This window comes from Tachysurus vachellii, chromosome 6 (assembly GCF_030014155.1).
Source record: "Tachysurus vachellii isolate PV-2020 chromosome 6, HZAU_Pvac_v1, whole genome shotgun sequence".
In the NCBI taxonomy this organism is placed as follows: domain Eukaryota; kingdom Metazoa; phylum Chordata; class Actinopteri; order Siluriformes; family Bagridae; genus Tachysurus; species Tachysurus vachellii.
In genome coordinates, this window is record NC_083465.1 from 7,019,842 (window position 1) to 7,035,202 (window position 15,361).

Sequence of the window (15,361 nt, forward strand, 5' to 3'; positions counted from 1 at the left end):
TCTCCCTGCCAAACAAACTGACTGAATAAATAAATCACTGCTTTTCCCTAGAGTAAAACCTGCTCTGCACTTTTTCCTGCTCGAACACACAAAAAAACATCTATTAAAGAGCTGTTTGTTTAGTGCTTCATTTTTGTTTAATGAATGGGAAAATTCACTAATAATAACAACGCCGAAAATAATACGAAAGAATAAAAAATATTGCAGAAAGGTTATTAACAGAGACTCAAATTCTGCTGTCATTTTTTGTTCTTAGGTAAAAGAAAAGTAGTACCATAAAAAAAAGTTATTAACCCCGGTAAAACAGAGACTTTTATTTTGAAATACGTTAACCAGGAAGTAAGAGCATGACCCGATTGTTGTCGTACTGAAAGCGTGGTAGGTTAGTTAGGGGTTGTTAAGGTTCTGACATGTAGCATAAGCAGTAAAAACATTCCCATGATGGCTGTGGCCTGTTTCACTAAGCAGCTGCTCAGGTTTAATTCAATAGGAAAGTACAAGAAGCCAGGAATTAGGACTTTGTCTAAGCACGAGCTCAGGATCCTGACTCCCAGCCGTGCACGTGCAGCTCCTGTTTACCAAACCTCGAGATGCCACAGAAACATCCATACAACAAACTCCGCAATGGTCACAAAGATCATGACTGCGGATGAGATGTTTAACAGGAAATCCCTGCAGGACTACCTAAGGTCACAGGAAACGGAGTATAACGAGTGTATGAGGGCTGTCAATTCCGCACGCGCACAAACAGACGATGAGGAGGTGAGAGCAAAAAGGGCAAAAGGGACTGCTTTAGCACCTCTGGTCCAAAAAATCAAGGAGCTGGAATCAAAACAGAAGGATTTTGACGAGACCGAGTCATTACTAAAAGGTAGAAATGGACCTTCAGGTATTTTGGTTGTAAGTGCCAGGTGAAGTGATGCTTACCTGCTGGATGTCACTTATGTTTACAGAAAATGACCCTGACATGCGCGAGCTTGCAGAGGCAGAAAGGGAGCACTGTCTGGCAGCCATGCAAGAAATAAAACAAACGGTAGGTCCACTTTATATCACAAACAGATTACAAATATTTTTGCAGCAAAACCTTAATGCAGTTATCCGACCAGCTAATCTAGTCATTTAATGTTCACATCAAACATCACAACAGGGAAAATGTGATTTAAGGGTCTTGATGTGCTTGCATTAGCTTGAGTATTTCAGAAACTGATGATCTTCGGGTGCTTTCACATTTTAGATTATTTAGCGTTTGCACAGAACTGTGCAGTGCAAAAGATATTATGTGGGTCAAGAAATGTCATGAGAGAGCTCATAGTAGAATGGCCAGACTGGCTCGAGCTGACAGGAAGACTTACTGAAAGTGAAAATTTAAGAATGGAAACACGCCAGCTTTAACTGACCAGTTTTAGTGATCTGAGCACTAGTGCAGACAACCGTCTCATGACTAACATACGGTGGCCGAGAAGTGCAAAACAAATTAACAAATCCCAAAACACATTAACAAATCCGAAAACACATTAACAAATCCGAAAACAAATTAACAAATCCGAAAATACATTAACACATTAACAAATCCCAAAACAAATTAACAAGTCAGACAACCCGGAAGCGGTTGGTATAGTTTGTGAATGGAAACTTACCATCGTTGGACGAGACACCTTTCATTCACCTGTATATCTTTAATGACAGGTGTCTTGTCCAATGATCGGTAAGTTTCCATTCACAAACTATACCTACCGCTTCCGGGTTGTCTGAATCGGTGCACGAAACAAATTAACAAATCAGAAAACACAACGACATTTCATACAACCCGGAAGAGGTTGGTATAGTTTGTGATTGGAACAGGTCACCTGTCACTCAAGGTATACAGGAAGTACAACAGTCTGCTGCAGGGAAAATTTGGAATGGATGGACGGAATGGATTAATTCTGTTATTTTCTTATATTTAAACGGAGAACTTTACACATAAGATTCCATACCTGTATATCTTGAGTGACAGGTGTCTTGTCAAATGATCGGTAAGTTTCCATTCAAAAACGATACACTACCGTTTCCGGGTTGCTAACTTGTCGTTGTGTTTTCGGGTTTTTGTTAGTGTTTTCGGGTTTTTGTTAGTGTGTTTCAGATTTGTTAATGTGTTTTCGGATTTGTTCGTTTGTTTTCGGATTTGTTCATTTGTTTTGCACTTCTCGGCCACCGTACTAACAGGTAGATCCACAAATCCGTGCTTCAGGAAAAAGCTACAAAAATCAATCATGGGTTGTTTTTTTTTTTGCTTCATATAGATTCTCTCTCTTCTCATCCCTGAGGAAGAAGCAGACATGAGCGATCTAGTCCTAGAGGTCACTGCTGGGGTTGGAGGTCAAGAGGCCATGCTTTTTACAGCAGAGATATTTGACATGTATCAGAATTATGCTGCTTTCCACGGCTGGGGCTTTGACATGCTGGAATACATGCCAAGTGATCTAAGTCTGTCTTTGTTAATTCAATGTAGTATTATTGTGAGCTATGAATAAGTTATGAGTGAGTTATGAATAAGTGCACCCTAATGCATTTGCTTGTTGAACTCAGGGGGTGTACGACATGCCTCAGCCAGCATCAGTGGCCCACTGAGCTATAAAAAGATGAAGTTTGAAGCAGGCGTCCATCGAGTCCAGAGAGTCCCGAAGACAGAAAAACAGGGCCGAATGCACACCAGCACTATGACGGTGGCAGTATTGCCACAGCCTGCAGAGGTGTGATGAACATAGCACATACTGTATATATTATTAACTAATCAATGCCCCTAAACAGCCAGCAAAGAAAATGAGAAAAAGAAAATGATTGTATGAGGACATATTTTTTTCTTATGGCTCGATATAAAGGTACTGTTTTTTTTTTTTTCTTGTTTACTTTCCCAGATCTCTTTTACTATTAACCCCAAAGACCTGAGGATTGAAACAAAAAGAGCCAGCGGAGCTGGAGGACAACATGTTAACACAACTGATAGTGCTGTAAGGATCGTCCATTTACCAACAGGTCAATTATTCTTTAACCTTTTTTATATGATGGAGCTCTTCAAATAATTCTGGCAGTTGTGTGCAGTGAGTTGCTCTTTCTGGAACTGGCACATCATGCAACATGTTGAACATCATAGTCTATTACTTCTCTTTTTTATTATTATTTTCTATTGATTCTTTTTTTCTTAAATTTAGACTTTTTTTGTTATCTGCACAGTCTAAGGAGGAATAGGTCAAGTTTTCTTTTCATTGCAAATATAAAAATCTTGAATATTGAAGGTAAATGTTGTTGGAATTGCAGGCACGGTGTCTGAGTGTCAGCAGGAGCGATCTCAGATCAAAAACAAAGAGAAGGCCATGAAGGTGTTGAGGGCCAAGCTCTATAGTGCAAAACTGGAAGAGGAGACAAGCAAGAGATACCAGGCCCGCAAACTCCAGGTACACTTCAAATATGTTTGTTCACAAATGATTCAATCTTCATAGTCATTATTGATCAGTGCCACAAACGTAAAATGTGTAAACCAAAGCACTATATTTCCATATTTAGATATTCATAATCAATTTCAGAATTTCCAAAAAGACTATTTGTTATAATTTTTTTTTAATATTTTTAATAAACGTCCATGAATTGAAGAAGTGCTGGAAAGTTTTGTTTATCGATGCTTACAGTAGTACTCCATGTTGGACTGCATGTGAATCTGGTTGCTGAACTCGTACAAGACATGCAAGCATTTTGTGAAAAACAAGATTATTTTACACTTTGAGTTGTATGTTGTCTGTCTTAGATGGCTACATGATTGGGCTGAATCCTTTTAGGCAAAGCGTGCAGCAGAAAACATGGGTAAAGACATCTGAATGAATTAGTGAATATTGAATCAACTGAACAGATTGAAATGACTCGACTCTGATATTTTTTCAAATATTTTCTAAATGTGATTAGTGTGTGTATGTATATATATACAGTGGGGCAAAAAAGTATTTAGTCAGCCACCAATTGTGCAAGTTCTCCCACTTAAAAAGATGAAAGAGGCCTGTAATTTTCATCATAGGTACACTTCAAACATGAGAGAGAGAAAAATCCAGAAAATCACATTGTCTGATTTTTAAAGAATTTATTTGCAAATTATGGTGGAAAATAAGTATTTGGTCACCTACAAAAAAAGCAAGATTTCTGGCTCTCACAGACCTGTAACTTCTTTAAGAGGCTCCTCTGTCCTCCACTTGTTACCTGTATTAATGGCACCTGTTTGAATTCGTTATTATTATAAAAGACACCTGTCCACAACCTCAAACAGTCAGACTCCAAACTCCACTATGGCCAAGACCAAAGAGCTGTCAAAGGACACCAGAAACAAAATTGTAGACCTGCACCAGGCTGGGAAGACTGAATCTGCAATAGGTAAGCAGCTTGGTGTGAAGAAATCAACTGTGGGAGAAATTATTAGAAAATGGAAGACATACAAGACCACTGATAATCTCCCTCTATCTGGGGCTCCACACAAGATCTCACCCCGTGGGGTCAAAATGATCACAAGAACGGTGAGCAAAAATCCCAGAACCATGTGGGGTGGACTTAGTGAATGACCTGCAAAGAGCTGGGACCAAAGTAACAAAGGCTACCATCAGTAAAACACTACGCCGCCAGGGAATCAAAATCCTGCAGTTCCAGACGTGTCCCCCTGCTTAAGCCAGTACATGTCGCTGCCCATCTGAAGTTTGCCAGAGAGCATTTGGATGATCCAGAAGAGGAACTTTTTGGTAAAAACTCAACTTCTTGAGTTTGGAGGAGAAAGAATGCTGAGTTGCATCCAAAGAACACCATACCTACTGTGAAGCATGGGGGTGGAAACCTCTCTTTTTCTGCAAAGGGACCAGGACGACAGATCCATGTAAAGGAAAGAATGAATGGGGCCATGTACCGTGAGATTTTGAGTGAAAACCTCCTTCCATCAGCAAGGGCATTGAAGATGAAACGTGGCTGGGTCTTTCAGCATGACAATGATCCCAAACACACCGCCTGGGCAATGAAGGAGTGGCTTTGTAAGAAGCATTTCAAGGTCCTGGAGTGGCCTAGCCAGTCTCCAGATCTCAACCCCATAGAAAATCTTTGGAGGGAGCTGAAAATCCGTGTTGCCCAGTGACAGCCCCAAAACATGTATGCTCTAGAGGAGATCTGCATGGAGGAATGGGCCAAACTACCAGCAACAGTATGTAAAAACCTTGTGGAGACTTACAGATAATGTTTGACCTCTGTCATTGCCAACAAAGGGTATATAAAGTATTCAGATGAACTTTTGTTATTGACTAAATACTTATTTTCCACCATAATCTGCAAATAAATTCTTTAAAAATCAGGCTGATAAAAATATGATTTTCTGGATTTTTTCCCCCTCATTTTGTCTCTCATAGTTGAAGTGTACCTATGATGAAATAACATATATATGGCATATATATGGCTGTTATGCTATATATATATATATATATATATATATATATATATATATATATATATATATTATGTTGGCTTTGTAGAAGCCAACATTCTGTTTTCCTATTTAAGCTTAGACAAATATGTATAAAATTTTGGAGGTTTATAACTCGGCAACTATCTACACCAAACTCGGCCAGCTCCTTTAGGGTGATACTCTGAACAAACTTTTAAATTGGTGTACCGACTGGCCTTTCGGTTGTGCCGCAGCCCCGCCCCCAAAATACGCAAAATAAAAAAAATTTGCACAACATGGGCATGTGATTATATCAAAACACTCAGCACAATGAGGGGAACTGCCCCGCAGGTATTCTGAAGACGTCACGTGATGTCATGTGAAAATCAAAAATTAGCACAACATGAACATGTGACATATCAAAACACTTAGCCCAATGAGGGGAACTTCCTCAGGAGTATTCAGATGAAATCACATGCTCGTCTCCACTTGCCTGCAAATGTTTTGGCACCCTATCTTTCTGTCCACTTGCCTCCAAAAGTAACACTGACCCTTATGTCCACTTGCCTCCAAAAAGCACCGGCCTTTGCGAATACTTGCCGCGTCAAAGCCAACATCAAAGTTTGTCGCGACAAACTTTACAAATCTAGTTTATTATTATTATTTTTAGAAATAATTCTAATTACTTATGGTGGATCTGCCAAGGATTTTTTTTATTAATTTATGTATTTAAACTCTAAGCCCTAGCAATAAGACCCCTAAACAATTATTCTTATTGGCTAAATCTAAACACACAAAAGCTCAACCGAGCAGTTTAAGGATTTGTTGGTGAAAGAGGTGTGTACATAAGGACCAATTTAAAAATTGTCCTGTGACAATAGTACTTTTTGCTTCAACAGAACTTTTCATAGTATGCTGCATTCAATTTACTTAAAGGAGCTCAGAGCTTGGAGTGATGTCTTCATTTCTGCTTGCCAGCTAACTGTGATGAGTCATGTATAATTTCCACCTCAGAAAAAGGTGCAGACATTCACTGATGTTCAAAAGGTCACATTAAGAGCCAGTGAGTATAAACTTATCAGGATAATCAGAATAAATTTGTTTTCTATGAAACGTAAATATCTTGTGGAGCTTCTGAAGGGTAGAATTAAATGAAAAATAGATCTTAAAACAAAATATGAATTTACACTAATGGTGCTGTGCAAAAGTTTGCACCCCTTAGATCCTAATGTATCGTGTTGCTTTCATGAGCATCAGTGAATGTTTGCCACTTTTGTAGTAAAAAACCCTCAGTTGTCCTCTGTATGAAAAGATTAATCTCAAATCCAGATGCTCTGTTGGAAAGGGGTCAAATATGCCGCAGATGTTGGAAAAGCAAAGAATTTGCAAGACCTGAAGGATTATTTTGAAGAACAATAGGCAGTTTAAACATCAATTATTTTTTAAAGTGGGGCTCAAAAGTTTGGGCACCCCAGGTAAAAATTTGTATTAATGTGCATAAAGAAGCCAAGAAAAGATGGAAAAATCTCCAAAAGGCATCAAATTACAGATTAGACATTCAAAAGGCATCAAATTACAAATTAGACATTCTTAGACACCATTTTTTTTCCTGTTATTTTGAAAGTGTAAATGATGGAAATAAAATCTAACTTTTTTGACATATTAATCTGTAATTTGATGCCTTTGAATGTCTAATCTGTAATTTGATGCCTTTTGGAGATTTTTCCATCTTTTCTTGGCTTCTTTATGCACATTAATACAAATTTTTACCTGGGGTGTCCAAACTTTCGTGCGACACTGTAAGTGTTAGATTCTGCAGCACATTATCAGCTAAAATGATGAGTCCGACTTTCTTTTGATTTGTTGTCTGGATATGTACTGTACACGCGACACTGCCCCCTAGTGCACATGATGGCATTATGCACAATTATGTTGGCAGACAGGGATAGGAAACATCTGGACGCAAACTTTCCAGAAAGTGACGCACAGAAATGTACATCAGGCCTGAGCTCAGGTTGAATTTCCCAACATGGCATTAAGCCTCAGTAGGGATTAAAAGAAATGTTTAAAGTAACAGAACAGAGAGCATAAAAGCAATCATGTATAAATCTGAAATATTTGCATTTTGTATGTCACAAACATATCCATTGCATATGTGTGTTATTCTTCAGAACAGATCAAATTGTAGTAATAAACAAAAATATTAACTTTTCCCAAATCTATACATCTTCACCTCTTTGTTGTAACAGATCGGCACCAAAGGCAGATCAGAAAAAATACGGACTTACAACTTTGCACAAGATCGGGTCACCGACCATCGGATTGGAAAAACTGTGCATGACGTACAGGGATTTTTATTAGGGGAGGAGCTGCTGGACGAGATGAGTGTGTCTCTGCAGCAGTTTTCAGAACAGGAAACCCTCATGGACATTGTTGAAGGTCAATGACTGAGATCAAGAGTTATATGACATTAATTTAAAATACCGAATAAATACTTTCTTTTAAATGTATTGTTTGACCGTGTCAGTCACAGTTCTCTGAGTTTTGCTAACGGATTTTTTTTAACAGGACACCAATACTGAACAGATATTCCTTTTTAAATTCTGTCCTACATATCTGCACTGATTTCAACAAAATCTCTAAAGGATGGCACTGACAACTCTAAACCCTGACGTTCTAAATCCTTCCAAAGGTTTCGAAATAAAAAGCCTGAAGGAACTGAAGTCAGGATGAAAATTCCTGAAAATTTAAATCTGGAAAGACTTGATTTCCCAGATTCTAGATTACTAGTAGATTAATGTATTGGATTACTATATTTTAAATCTGTGTGCTATCTTTATTCATATATTAATCATATATGTCTACCACCAAAAACAGAAGCAAGCGGCCAAAGCGTCATATAAATCCAGTAATTCTGGTTCAGCAAAATGTTTCAGATTGAGTAAAACAGATCACAAACAGGCCCAGGGTTGTGGTCATGGGATCTGTCTTTTGTCATGTTAAGTATTAGACTAAATGGCACTGGATACGGTGACCCTATGGAATATACCCCTTTGGCTAGTCTGTAGTTTTGTTACAAGGTGTTGGAAACATTGAGAATCCTATTCTAAGCAGAGAAACCTTTATCAAGCACTTTCTACATTCCATCTTGAGGTGTGAAATACCTTAGTAATGGGTCTTAACTCTCATGCAAGTCTGTCTCTGTAAGTGTAACAATAGCAGAAGGATATTTAAAACATCTGTAAATGACTTTTAGAGCTCCAACTGTTTAAGAAGAGTCCCCTGTAGTTCACTATAGAAAAGATAGTTAGTTCATGGTTTAATACATAAAACATGGTTTTGTAGCCTTGATTTTACAGTGCCTTGCAAAAGTATTCATATCCACTGAACTTTTTCCACAAAAATGTATTACATAATTATGAAGTGGAAGGAAAATGATAAATGGTGTCAATTTTTTTTACAAATAAATATCTGAGAAGTGTGGCGTGCATTTGTATTCAGCCCCACTGAGTCAATACTTTGTAGAACCACCTTTCGCTGCAATTACAGTTACAAGTCTTTTGGGGTATGTCTCTACTAGCTTTGCACATCTAGAGAGTGAAATTTTTGCCCATTTTTCTTTGCAAAATACCTCAAGCTCAGTCAGATTGGATGGAGAGCATCTGTGAACAGCGATTTTCAAGTCTCGCCACAGATTGGATATAGTTCTGGACTTTGACAGGGCCATTCTAACATATGAATATTCCATTGTAGCTCTGGTAGTATGTTTAGGGCCATTGTCTAGCTGGAAGGTGAACCTCTGCCCCAGTCTCAAGTCTTTTGCAGACTCTAACACATTTTCATCTAAGATTGCCCTGTGTTTGGCTCCATCCATCTTCCCACCAACTCTGACCAGCTTCCCTGTCCTTGCTGAAGAAAAGCATCTCCACAACATGATGCTGCCACCACCATGTTTCATGGTGGGGATGGTGTGTTCAGGGTGATGTGCAGTGTTCGGTTTCCACCACACAATGTTTTGAATTTTGGCCAAAAGGTTCATTTTTGGTCTCATCTGTCCAGAGCACCTTCTTCCACATGCTTGCTGTGTCCCCCACATGGCTTGTCACAAACTGCAATCAGGATTTCTTATTGCTTTCTTTCAACAATGGCTTTCTTCTTGCCACTCTTCCATAAAGACCAGATTTGTGGAGTGCACGACTAATAGTTGTCCTGTGGACAGATTCTCCCACCTGAGCTGTAGATCTCTGCAGCTCCTCCATAGTTACCATGGGCCTCTTGGCTGCTTCTCTGATTAATGCTCTCCTTGCACGGCCTGACAGTTTAGGTGGACGGCCATGTCTTTGTAGGCTTGCAGGTGTGCCACACTCTTTCCATTTCCAGATAATGGATTGTACAGTGCTCCATGAGATGTTCAAGGCTTGGGATATTATATTTATAACCTAACCCTGCTTTAAACTTCTCCACAACTTTATCCCTGACCTGTCTGGTGTGTTCTATGGTCTTCAAGATGCTGTTTGTTCACTAATGTTCTCTAACACACTTCTGAGGGCTTCACAGAACAGCTGTATTTATACTGAGATTAAATTACACACAGGTGCACTCTATTTACTAATTAGGTGACTTCTGAAGGCAGTAAGTTTTACTGGATTTTAGTTAGGGGTATCAGAGTAAATGGGGCTGGATACAAATGCACACAACACTTTTCAGATATTTATTTGAAGCAAAAAAAAAAATTTTGAACACCATTTATAATTTTCATTCCACTTCACAGTTATGTGCCACTTTCTTTCGGTCTATTTCATAAAATCCCAATAAAATACATTTTTCTTTGTGGTTGTAACATGTCAAAATGTGGAAAAGTTCAGTGGGTATGAATACTTTTGTATATATATATATAAAAATAAATAAAAGTTAGATGATACCAGGATATAGTTGCAAAGCTATATAGAACTAAATACGTATTCCTTAATCAGAAGAAATAAATCGTTTATATAAACACACACACACAAAAGTCGTGGCCTAATGGTTAGAGTCTCCTAATGGTCTCGGGCTGGCCATGACTGAGGTGCCCTTGAGCTAGTGTTCACTGCTGTGTGTGTTCACTGCTGTGTGTGTGTTCACTGCTGTGTGTGTGTTCACTGCTGTGTGCACTTTGGATGGGTTAAACGCGCAGAGAACAAATTCTGAGTATGGGTCACCATACTTAGCCGTATGTCACGTCACTTTCACAATTTTTTTTTACTACCATAATTAAGGCAAATCCCAACTCTTTCGCCACGAGTAGTTTAGACGGATCCAAAATCTGGCGAGTGAAAGACTCCAATTGGAGAACTCCTTGTGAGAACGAGCTTATTAGCCAAAAGCAGTTTAGGAGGGCGGGTCTTGTAAATTTGGAGCGGAGCGCGTGCGCGTCTTGTGCAAGTTGGAGCGGAGCGGAGCGCGTGCGAGTCTTGTGCAAGTTGGAGCGGAGCGCGTGCACGTATCGCCGAAAGCTCCAATTGGCTATATGGCGGTTAAAGGTACTTTGTTGCGTTTTGATTGGTTTGCGCGTTTTTTGACGCGAAATTCAAACTATGTAATAACTGGCGCTTTTTCCCTCTGCTTTCATTAGTTAGTGGTGTCCGGATTTGACCGCGTAAATCGACTATGTTGAGTTAGAGTACAGTAATCCGCGCCAGAACAGCGTATATGTTTTTACAGCTTGCATAAAAACCCTGGAGCGTTATTTTAGAGGTAAGATATACTACTTATTTTGTTGGCTTATGCTTCACACTGTACATTAGTGCATTAACGGCGACTGAACACTGATAAGATGAGGCCGGCTAGTTAAACCACGACATACAGTTCACTAACGTGTCCACAGCAACAAGACTTTAGTGTTATTTATATAAGTTTATATATACATATGAAGTGACGCTAATGTTTAATATTTTGAGACTCTAATTAGAAGCTTTGCTCTTGTTCTTGGCTAAAATCCCGCCATTAAACACGAAGCTAATGCTCAATGTTAGCCTTTTAACTGGTCCAGCAGGGCAACAGCTAGCTCAGTGATGTGGCTACACTACGTTAGCCTTCTTAGGCGCGCAAACTAAAACATCATCTAAATAAATATACAAAATGAATTAATGTTTATTTTGGGAGCTGCTAAAAAAACAGCCATAGTTACAATCACAAGGAACTTGTCTTTCTAATCTTATTCGAGGTTTAAGTAATGTTTTGTTAACGTCTTTGCTACAGACCTACGTTTTCTGCATGTTAGCTAGTAAATATAATTATTAGTTAGTTAGTTTTTTTTACATTGATGGGTAGTTTGTACTCTCTGATTTAGTAGCAAAAACAAACCGAGTTCAATATAAAAGTGACTAGTTTCTGCAGCCCGTTATTATTGTTAGTTAAACAACTGTGTTTGTTTCTCGTGATATTTGTTTGCCATGTTTATTTTCTTTTAGTTAAAGTGATATTCAAGTATTCTGTGTCTTTATTGCTTTCTAGTTTTGTGCTGACCAAAGGGTAAAGGCATCGCTATGAAGTGTTTGACCCGCAGCAGAGCTCCAGAAGACAAAGCTGAAGAGTTAAAAGGACTGAAGCAAAGCGCGCCATCGTCCTGCCTGCCTTCATCCATCTCCTCCCCGCATCTGGAAAACGACCCTAAAGGGCCTCATAACAAGGAGAACTACAAGGAAAAGCCAGGTTCTGTAGATGTGCTGCTGTCTGATGACGAGGTTCTCCTGAGCAGCTCCAGTCTTGCAGAAGACAGCGGCTATCTCTCCCTTCACAACAGTCAACTCGAGCACTTTGATGGGGACACACATTGTACAGACACTCCAGAGAAATGCACGGATGAAAAGGAATGCAGACTGTCTCCAGGTCATTCTGACTCTAAAGCAACTTGCCTTCCTGTGCTGAAGTTCCAGCAGGAGGTATGCAGGCAGTTGGCGAAAACCTACAAGAAAAGTCAAAGCTATGACTGGACTGTCATTAATAAGCTAGCTAAGTGCTATGGAATCCATAACGTCATCGGCTCAAAGATGGGCCGGGACTACGTGGACATTTTGTCTGGTCTGTTGAAAAAAGACATGAAGCACATCCTTACCAGGATCCTGGGCCTACTCGGGGATTGTGACTTGATAAGGTAGGTCTTTTCTGCCTTATACATAATTTAACCCTAAGAAAAAAAATTAACAAATAAATAAGCTGTACTGACTGAAAATTTTACTTCCACAGCTGTACAAAAGTGAGTAAGACATGGCGGAAAATCCTTCACCAAGACACGAAGGTTGTTCAGAGGTGCAGAGCAGCAGAGCAAATGTTAAGGGTAAGGAGATTTGTTCTTGATGAATCAGTCAAACATGATTATTTTCCAGACTTGTCTCATCTCACTTGAACTCTCGTTTTGGGTGCAGGATTCGGGAAGGTCGACAGGGTCTTTAAGCAGAGACTTTGGCCTTAGCAGGGTGGTGTTTTCTTGCCTGCAGTCTGTAGCTTCCTCAACACCAGGGCACAAAGCCACAAAGAAGAGCAACAGCCAAACAGATGAATCGAGAACTTCCACCAAGCCAAGTCGCTTTACAGAGTTTCATGAGGTAAGCAGGAGTTCTTGTGTGTTTGAGGTTTGTCATTTTTATACATCACATTGTACATAATTTAGTCATGAAATCAAATTGTTTCAAGGATGAGTTTTACAGTGGGTATAACAGCTTTTTTGTAACAAGCCGTTTTTTTTCTCTTAGGCTACTAAATCCCTCAAAAGGCACGAGGCTTTGCGAAGTTGCCGTCTTTGCGGTTCTCCTGCGCGGTATGATGCTGCCATGAAAAGGGCGGTGTGTTTGCGGGCTAGCTGTGCTTTTGACTTCTGCTCTCTGTGCCAGTCAGCGTTCCACGGTTCCACCCAATGCCAGCGTGGCATAATAAAGGCTTCGCCACACTGCCAGTCCGTCCCTTTAGCAGGTTCCACTCGGAGCAAACGCAGTATCCGACGCCTCTGAGTTTCACTTACTCAAGAAAAACTATTTGCACATTTAAAAGAAATCTTTATTGCTAGAAAAATCTTTTATGATAGTTTTACAATGTGGAATTTTTATATCAGTTTCCTTTGTTGCGCGATGTAGGTCACTTTGTCTGTGGTCCTTGCACATGTTTATAAAGAATTGAATGCCAAAAAAAAAACGAAAGGGAAGACTGAACAGCCTTCTCCACTAGAAAATTTTATTGGCTTTTATAATTGTGATTGTATTAATGAAATGACTGTGTGCCTTGTTAAAAAAAACTGTAAATATTTACATGGCTAAATAAAGAGTCCTATATATTTTTTTTTAAAAAAAAAAAGATTTTTGCCTTGTTATTGGTGGAGAAACCAGTGAATTATTGTTGCAGACAAAGTACACCCTTTTATGAATGACAATGGTATTCCTAAATGTCAGTGGTCTCTCGGCAGGTTCAAGTAGTGACACTGCAAAAATTGTTCAGGAAGGGTTTCGGAAACATGACTGAGCTCAAAGTTTTGACTTGGCTTACAAATATCCAATTCTGTTTGATGGATACCCTACCTCGCCACTTACCCAAATGAAAGGATCTTCTGCAGTGAATCCAATCTCATAGATCTAACCAGACTTAAGAGTAATTTGCATGTTTATTGGCTAGATAATGCTAAGGATATTTTGGTGAAAACTTTTTCTCATCATGAATATCAAACTATAATTCTAATCTGAACAGAAGGAAGAATTAAAGCAGTCACATGAATAATGCTCAAACCTTTTCCAGCTATATGTTCTCCTGCATGTTCTGTGCACAAAAATTAGAAAAGCTAATAATTGCAAACAAGATTATGATTATAATATCCAACAGCAGAAAACACCACATTTTTACCACCTTTGACATAATTTCACTAATGTAAGATCTGTAGGGGAAGATCCTTCCTTTGTTTGGTATCATACTGTAGCTTGTAACAGTACATCAATATTTTCATTACTTATATAAAACTATAATCAAGTATTGTATATTGTATTTTGAATGCTCTTATTTTAATAACTGACAAAACATCCTACAGTATTAATTCTCTCAAAACATTTGTATAGAAGAAACATGAATTTGTATATAATTTATTGTACACTTTGGGTACCTATACACATTGACATTGATCAGCTATAAAATAAAAACTGAGGTGAAGAGATTGATTATTTTGTTACAGTGGCAAGTGAACAATCAGTTCTCAAAGGCGATGTGGTGGAAGCAGGAAAAATGGGCAAGCATAAAGATCTGAGTGACTGTGATCAGGAACAAATTGTGATGCTTAGACAACTGGGTCACAGCATCTCCAAATCAGCAGGTCCTTTCAGATGGTAATGGTAAGCACTGGACAGTACATTCCCAAAGTGACCCAAGTAAGGACATGTGGTGAAACAGTGACAGGATCATTGAAGAGTGTGGAGCAAAGAATAGCCAGTCTGGTCTAATCCCACAGAAAAGCAACTGTAGCACAAAGTGACGTACAAGGAGATGCTGTACAGTGTATTGCGGTTTGCGATGTATAAAGCTTCTTAGTTCAAAGTGCCCATGTCGACCCCTGTCCACCACCGAAATTGCTTGCAAATGGCCACCTGACCACTGGAGCTGGATCGTGGAGAAATGAAAGAAGGTGGCCAGGTTTGATTCTTACATAAAGTGGTTGGCCATGATATTCCCAAACGTCAGTAGTTTTCAGCAGGATAAAGTAGTGACATTGTGAAAACTGTTCAAGAATGGTGTTCACTTGGCCTCCAATCATCCTGTTCTACCCAATTGTACTGAACAAACAAGTCTGACCGATGAAGACAGTATCTTGTTACTTACCAAAATTAATGGAATATTTTTTTTTTTTTTTGGCCAGATACTACAGCACACCTTCAGAGGTTGTGTGGAGTCCATGCCGCAATGGGTCAGAGC

General features: G+C 39.1%; 2 protein-coding genes across 2 annotated transcripts; both read left to right on the forward strand.

The window, feature by feature from the left end:
* The first annotated feature begins 322 nt into the window (after nucleotides 1-322).
* mtrf1l (mitochondrial translational release factor 1-like) lies at nucleotides 323-7,950 on the forward strand. Its single transcript, XM_060871935.1, has 7 exons — nucleotides 323-871; nucleotides 954-1,033; nucleotides 2,283-2,466; nucleotides 2,569-2,732; nucleotides 2,898-3,015; nucleotides 3,298-3,434; nucleotides 7,690-7,950. The coding sequence occupies exons 1-7, from the start codon at nucleotides 439-441 to the stop codon at nucleotides 7,885-7,887; spliced, it is 1,314 nt and encodes a 437-aa protein (XP_060727918.1). The 5' UTR covers nucleotides 323-438; the 3' UTR covers nucleotides 7,888-7,950.
* A 2,964-nt stretch (nucleotides 7,951-10,914) lies between these two features.
* On the forward strand, nucleotides 10,915-13,711 carry fbxo5 (F-box protein 5). Its single transcript, XM_060871341.1, has 5 exons — nucleotides 10,915-11,173; nucleotides 11,933-12,572; nucleotides 12,665-12,755; nucleotides 12,844-13,023; nucleotides 13,171-13,711. The coding sequence occupies exons 2-5, from the start codon at nucleotides 11,965-11,967 to the stop codon at nucleotides 13,423-13,425; spliced, it is 1,134 nt and encodes a 377-aa protein (XP_060727324.1). The 5' UTR covers nucleotides 10,915-11,173; nucleotides 11,933-11,964; the 3' UTR covers nucleotides 13,426-13,711.
* The last annotated feature ends 1,650 nt before the right edge of the window (nucleotides 13,712-15,361 follow it).